Genomic DNA, 6,987 nt, shown 5'->3' with positions numbered 1-6,987 from the left:
AGAAGTCTTCTGTGATAAACTAACACAGATCTATTGGCGTCAGGAACTGTATTTTAACAGCTAGCTATTGCACCAGTGGCTCACAAATGGGTTCACCTGAGGCCAACAACACGAAGCGTTTGCGTGTGCGCGTGTTGGGGGGGACCCTACATCCACAGGGCAAACATGTGACCCAGAGTATAGCCAAGCCTTGTGCAACAAACGCACACAGGCCCTTGCAAATAGTAGTTTCCCTCAAGGCTCTGGTGATCCACTGCGAGGAACCAAAGATCATTTCAAATTTACCATCAATGCTTTGAGACAGGGGTCGATGGAGCTTGGATGAAGAAACAATAGAGAAAAAATGAGATGTGTGTGTAGTTGGTACTGGGTAACTGGAAACATGATATGTTGGAGAATTGTGTACCAGTAACACTCAGATTTGGACAAGAAATCATAACTGCAGGGACATAGAATCCCATGTCGTGGTCCAGAGGCCGATTATGGATTCCCCACCGGGACTGATATTACCCTCGTTGACTCTGTAGGCCTAATTGCCTGGGTGCCCCCGTAGAGATATGTAGTCAGTCACGCTGCGGAAGAAGGCTCGAGTCGTAGGCGGCTCGCGTCGCCATTACATTTCGTCGACATCGACAGCTTGATTCCTAAATGGAACTTCGGGAAGCAATGCGCTGCTCGATTGGACATTGACATATATTCAAAATTATTAACCGCAGCCTTTGGACATTTTTCCGATTTGAACCTACCATGAATTTATAATAAGTATAAGTATACAACACTCCGATCCACCACGGTTCTGATTTTCACTCCTGCTGCCCTGCGGCGGCCTCCAGCGGTAATATCATGAATTACACGCGTAAATGTAGATTCAAGAAAGGTTTTAAATGCCATGCCATTGCCAGTCACATTATTTCCTTAAAATATCCCTTTGTTGTTGGATCCATGAAGGATCATACATGGTCAACAACAGTGGCAAATGGCTTCTCAAATATCGCAACAAATCAGTACATTTACAGACCAGTGTAACCATTAATTGAAACGGGACAGAATAAATTCCAGGTGGGATGACGTCAAAATAAATGCAGAAAGAGGACACCGAAGCCAGGAGATTTCCTTTAATGAAAGAAGCAACGTAACACAATATAGAGATAGTTTTCCCCTTTTATGAAAATAAATAAATCATTTGACGTCCCACTCAAACCATTTCCTTTCTTCCTCTGGGTGGTTCCTGTATGAAGCAGAACCTTCCTTCAGTTGCAGAATTAAACTCAACTTATTTTTGGCACAAGATAAAAGCAAGACAGAAAGATGAGTGATGAGTAAAAAGAGAAGAGAGAAAGAAGTAGCAAAAATAACCAAGCCATAGATTTGGTTGTGTTTATCAAGACAACAATGTCGTCGTCAGCCCATTTTCTTGCTTCCCGTCGAAATGCCGCTAGGCAAAAAAAACAACAACAACAACCTGTTGCCGGGGTGATCACTGTTTTAAAAAAAACACACACCCATTTCCAAAGAATTTAAATGCCTTTTTTTTTTTTTTTTTACTCTGAAGGTTGTCGTGTTTTATTTCTAGACACCGCGTTGGAGGGAGAGGAGTGGTTCTGTTGTGAGTGATGACAATGATGAGTGACTGAGGAGTAAACAGATCAGGGATCAGGGAGCACAGCCAGTCCCCTGTGTGCGGACGGCAGGCTGAGAACCAAAATGACCCCGAAAACAAGCCGGCAGCACAAGATCTGAGCAGGGACGACAGGGGAGAGTAAAGCTGCTTATGACGCGCATGGAGGGAATGAGGGACGTGTAGAGGAGGAGGAGGCGTTGGGGAAAGGTTTGGTGATCTAGACTAGGGGTGGGGTCACTGCTGATCTTTGAAAGCATCCAGGCCGAAGGCGGTGTCCAGGAAGCGACGCAGCTCCGTCAGGTGAGTGTTTTTGTTCCCGGTGGCCGGGGCAGCGGCCGGGTCTCTGCCAGCATACCTGGAGAGAGTGAGAGAGTCGGAGTCATAGAGAGAGAGAGAGTCAGAGAGAGTGAGAGTGAGAGTCAGAGAGAGAGAGAGAGAGAGAGAGAGAGAGAGAGAGAGAGAGAGAGAGAGAGAGAGTGAGAGTCAGAGAGTGAGAGAGAGTCAGTTAGTGTGAGTGAATGTGCGAGTGCGAGAGCGAGAAAGTTACAGAGACAGAGAGGTGTCAGGAATCCGAAACCACGGCCATTTGAGAAACATGGACAGAGATAGACGGAGGGGTAAGTTACATAAGGCCCTGCCTGATGGCTGCAGTTCTATAGTCGTCCATTTCATACCAAGGTAAGAAAATTAAGAAGGAAGATTTAAGAATTAGGAACAATAAATACTCCATGACATTCCAACTTTGAATGTATTGAGCTCAAATTGAATGCAACGTGTTTTTCCATCAGACTTGATGTGTTTGTAAGGTTCTATTGAGGTCATTACCAGACAGGCTTGGCGCGCTCGATGGTGGTCCTGATGCGGGGCTTGACGTAGTCATAGTAACCCTGGTTCTTGTGCTCCTCCTGGCACCAGACCAGGTCGGCGTTGGCGTACTTCTCAAACTCGGACCGGACCAAGTCGAAGGGGAACGGAGACAGCTGGAGACAGGGGAGTGGATTAGGGGTGTGTGAAAGTGTGTGTGAGTGATTGAGTGAGTGTGTTTGTAAGTGAGTTAGTGCGAGTGAGTGAGTGAGTAAGTGAGTCAGTGCCAGTGAGTAAGTGTGTGTGAGAGTTTGCGTGTGTGTGTGTGAACGTGTGTGTGAGTGTGAGTGTGAGTGTGAGTGTGAGTGTGTGAGTGAGTGAGTGAGTGAGTGAGTGAGTGAGTGAGTGAGTGAGTGAGTGAGTGTGTTGCAAGTGTGTGTGAGTATGTAAGTGTGCGTGTGCTTGCGTGTGCGTACCTGCTCGATGCGGGCGATGGCCACGGTGTCCTCCATGCCGCGGGCCTTGCGCTCCTTGACCAGCTCGTAGTAGACCTTCCCCGTGCAGAAGATGACCCTCTTCACCCCCTGGGGGTTCCCTGCCGCGGCGCCCTCCTCAACGATGAGCCTCTTGAACTCGGTACCTGAGGGAGAGCGAGGATCACACCAATGATTTAATGACCCATCAACTCAACCATCGCCTACGCTCACGTAAGAGATCAACGGTGTTATTGTGGCTGTGGTTACCAGGCAACATGTCGTCAAAGCTGGAGCGGGCGTCGGGGTGACGGAGGAGGGACTTGGGCGTGAATACAATCAGCTGGAGATGGAGGGACAGAGGTAGAAACATGAAGAGGAGAATGGGGGGGGATCAGTTATTGTTCCTCCCAACAGGTAGAAGCTGTCTTTTGGTTTGACTGATATAACAAGCCCTATCACAACTACCCCTTGTTTCAGGTTGTGTCGATTTCATAAAATCTTTTTTTTATTTGATTTATAATTATATGCCACCTTAATTATGAGGCCGTCCCGTCTGGTCAGCTGTGTGTGTGTTTATGTGTCGGTGCTTGCGAGCGTGTCGCCTCACAGGTTTTCTGAAGGGAGCATGGATCTGTCTGCGGAGGACGTGGAAGAAGTTTGCAGGATTGGAACAGTTGACCACGATCCAGTTGCAGTCGAACAGCTGCCTCACTGCAAAGTCCTCTTTCATGGTCTGATGGAGGACACACAAAGACACACAGACATGTTACCACTAGTCCCCTGGTAACCCATGGTAACCTCAAGAGGGCAGGCGTCAGGAGGTCCTGTAGGACAGTGAAAACTATTCTTATAGCCGTTTGTGATTATTTGTGTGTTTCCAGGTGTGTGTGTGTGCGTGTGCATGCGTGCGTAGGTTTGTGCAGGTGTCTGCAGGTGTGTGTGTGTGTGTGTGTGTGCGTGTTTTACAGGCATGACATCAGGGTCATCATTGCACATCTGCAGGAACCTCTCTGGACGGGCTGAAGAATGTTCCGGGCCCTAGAGGGAGAGCGAACGAGAGGAGAAAGAGAAAGAGAGAGAGAGTCAAGCAAAGAGGCATTGATGCCTCAGCGTGCGTCTAATACAGCGTTTCTATAATCAATGTACGGTTCCAGTTAGGAGGCAGGTGGCTCTCTGTGGTTCGGTCCAACTGAAATTATCTGTTTGGTCCCGAGATTAAAAAAATTAAAGAACCCCCATTCCAACATAGATAAGAGTGTATTACATTACACAGACAGGCAATTGGGAGTGAAATGCTTGCCATTTCATGCCCAGCCTTTCATTCCATATCATGAGTCTGTGTCAGTGTGTGTCAGTGTGTGTCAGTGTGTGTCAGTGTGTGTCAGTGTGTGTGTGTGTGTGTGTGTGTGTGTGTGTTTTTGTGTGTGTGTGTGTGTGTGTGCTTGTGTGTTGCCGCGAGCCGCGTACCATTCCCTCCATGCCGTGGGGCAGCAGCAGGACGATGCCGTTCTGCCTGACCCACTTGGCCTGGCCGGGGCAGATGAACTGGTCAATGATGCACTGGGCTGTGTTGTGGAAGTCCCCGAACTGGGCCTCCCACAGAACCAGGGCGTTGGGGCTGGCCATGGCGAAGCCCAGCTCAAAACCTGCACGCAAACACACACACACACACACATACATATATTAACATGACAACAGATGTGTGTGTAGTGTACGTCTACTCGGCAGAGCTGCACCTCAGTTCCTTATCTCTGCTCTCCGTTCTGAATCCAGGATACACAGAAATCATTTGAGCTTCAGGCAACATGTTGATTGCTTTGATTCTGTTGACTAATGGATATTTAAGAAAAATAATCAAAATTGTAGACGGGGGGGGCGCAGCCTCAGCTGTGGCTATTTAAGAGTCATGGCTCAGTAAGGAGTCTCTCTGGCCTAGTGTGTGTTTGAGCCTTTTGTTTCAGTTCACTATTTATTTTAGAGGAGCTCTGGTAGTCTTTGTTTTGTAGTTGAGGAGCTACTGCTGTGTGGTTGGCCCAGTAGTATCTTCTCCTTAGATCTCTTCACTTTCTGTTGGGAAGGCTGTATGCCTTTAATGATGGCATCCGTTTGTCCCTTTTGCAACATACGTCTCATTGTTTTGAGCCGGTGACCGTCAGTCAGTGAAACTCACCGAGGACTCCATACTCTGACAGACAGCTGTTGCACACGGTGTAGGGCGCCTGGTCTGGAGACATGTGGTTCATGGGGATACAGATCCTCTTGTCCACGTTCTGGTCATGGAGGACATGGTGCCGATGACTAGAGACAGAGACAGAGACAGAGACAGAGAGAGAGAGATTCAGAAACAACAGACGAGGTCCAAAGGACAACAAAGAACTGCAGCGCTCCGTAGAAAGCCTCACATTGGTCAACCAATGGGGAACATTGCAGACGCTATGTCCCAGAGGTGGCGGTAAGTCACTCATGAGCAAGTCACGTTCAAGTCTCAAGTCATAACCTTCAAGTCTCAAGCAAGTCCCAAGTCACTGTGGTGAGAATCAAGCAAGTCACAAGTCAAGTCATTGCTCAGGTCAAGCAAGTCACAAGTCAAGTCATACAAAAATCTGATGATCTAACCCAGTTTCCACATTTAAAAATCGGTAAAGAGAGTGGTTCATAAATTGAGTTTTATTTCAACATTAACAATAACAACGTCTTAACATTAACAATAACTCAAACTATTCAAAACATTCCAAAACCATTCTGTGAATAGGCCCAAAACTGAAGGCAGCTCTGTCCATCACAAATGTCCAGGTAGTGGTTCAACTGAATTTGGGGACTGGAACTTGAACCCTCTTAATTTTTTTGCGGTATGCTGAGAACAGCCCAGTCGGACACTCTGGCTCTGACGGTGTAATTTTACTTGAAAATTACTTGAAATCCTTATCATAACCCACTTACAGCCACTGAGTTAGAAGTAGCCTACTGACATGAAAATTAAACAAGTCAATCATCTGTGGAACGTGCAGGGCTCGAAAAAATCCAGCCAATGATTTTCAGAACCACTGAGTGGCATTGGACAGTAAGTACGTCAATCAAACGGTCGTACTGCACTCCCCCTCCCCCGCTCCCCGCGAGTGACCCCTTTGTGCACGTGCACATACTCAAAGCTTGTGACCCAGAGCAAGCTTCTGTTTGTTGTTATCCTGCGGTAGCTACTGGAGCTAGCTAACTAGCTAATCCACATTTGGACCTAGCACTGTCTAGAAGACAACCCTAAACTCCAACCTAGCTAGCCTGGCTCACTCTCGCGCATCTGCGTTCGCGCTCGTGCGTGTTTGCGCGTCCATGTACTTGGAATGGGTGGAGTCAGAGTCAGCGTAGAAGGAGAGGGGGTAGGTTGTTTGAGTTGTGTATTTCAAAATCTGCTGGCGCATCGCAAATCCCATATCCAACCTTTAATCTAACTTTTAAAAAGTCATTTTGAGTCATCTGTCTCAAGTCTAAGTCAAGTCTCAAGTCAAAGTCTTTTATCAGTGTTAGTCAAGCAAGTCTCAAGTCCCCAAATTTGCGACTCGAGTCTGACTCGAGTCAAGTCATGTGACTCGAGTCCCCCATGTCTGCTATGTCCATACTTTTTACAGTCCCAGGGGAACACCCTCTTCCTCTCTAGTGCACCACAATCATTCCTCTCTCTCTGGGGTGTACCTGAAGGTGCCTCGTTCCACATCCTGTCCAGAGAGTCTGACATGGGTTCCCTCTCTGAGCAGGGAGCCAAAGGCCATGTACTCTCCCAGAGCCCAGTCCACGGTGCGGTTCTGCACCATCGTACCTCGACCCTTCAGGATGCGACTCAGACCTGAATCAAACAAATATACAACTCACTTTTCCATTGATGGTTATGCTATTATCTCATTAAATATTACAGTCATGTATGGGACCATACAGTATGTTTAAGTGAATGCAGTGCGTACCCCCGTGGATGGTGAAGTCGTCCACAGGCACGGAGGAGGCCACCTGTCCGATGTGGTTCAGGTCCTCTTCACTCAGGCCCGTTGAGGGACAGGTCATAGATTTAGGCTGGCCGTCCAACGTGAAGAAACCTAC

At 47.7% G+C, this 6,987-nt stretch overlaps 1 protein-coding gene across 4 annotated transcripts in view; it reads right to left on the bottom strand.

Annotated features, from left to right (window-relative positions):
* Positions 1 to 946: 946 nt before the first annotated feature.
* The window catches only part of ogdha (oxoglutarate dehydrogenase a), a 37,191-nt gene continuing 31,150 nt past the window's right edge, over positions 947 to 6,987 (bottom strand). For 2 of the 4 annotated variants that reach the window (XM_056593412.1, XM_056593414.1), the window contains exons 15-24: positions 6,855 to 6,983; positions 6,589 to 6,739; positions 5,072 to 5,199; positions 4,369 to 4,547; positions 3,868 to 3,939; positions 3,509 to 3,634; positions 3,169 to 3,241; positions 2,902 to 3,065; positions 2,447 to 2,601; positions 947 to 1,976 (exon numbers count right to left, since the gene is read on the bottom strand). In XM_056593412.1, coding sequence (XP_056449387.1) covers positions 1,856 to 1,976; positions 2,447 to 2,601; positions 2,902 to 3,065; positions 3,169 to 3,241; positions 3,509 to 3,634; positions 3,868 to 3,939; positions 4,369 to 4,547; positions 5,072 to 5,199; positions 6,589 to 6,739; positions 6,855 to 6,983 — 1,298 coding nt within the window. In that variant the 3' untranslated portion in view covers positions 947 to 1,855. The remainder of the gene's footprint in view (positions 1,977 to 2,446; positions 2,602 to 2,901; positions 3,066 to 3,168; positions 3,242 to 3,508; positions 3,635 to 3,867; positions 3,940 to 4,368; positions 4,548 to 5,071; positions 5,200 to 6,588; positions 6,740 to 6,854; positions 6,984 to 6,987) is intronic. The other 2 variants (XM_056593415.1, XM_056593416.1) reach the window with 1 other exon arrangement.

This window comes from Gadus chalcogrammus, chromosome 6 (assembly GCF_026213295.1).
Source record: "Gadus chalcogrammus isolate NIFS_2021 chromosome 6, NIFS_Gcha_1.0, whole genome shotgun sequence".
Lineage (NCBI taxonomy): Eukaryota > Metazoa > Chordata > Actinopteri > Gadiformes > Gadidae > Gadus > Gadus chalcogrammus.
This window is presented reverse-complemented; position numbering and strand designations above follow the sequence as displayed.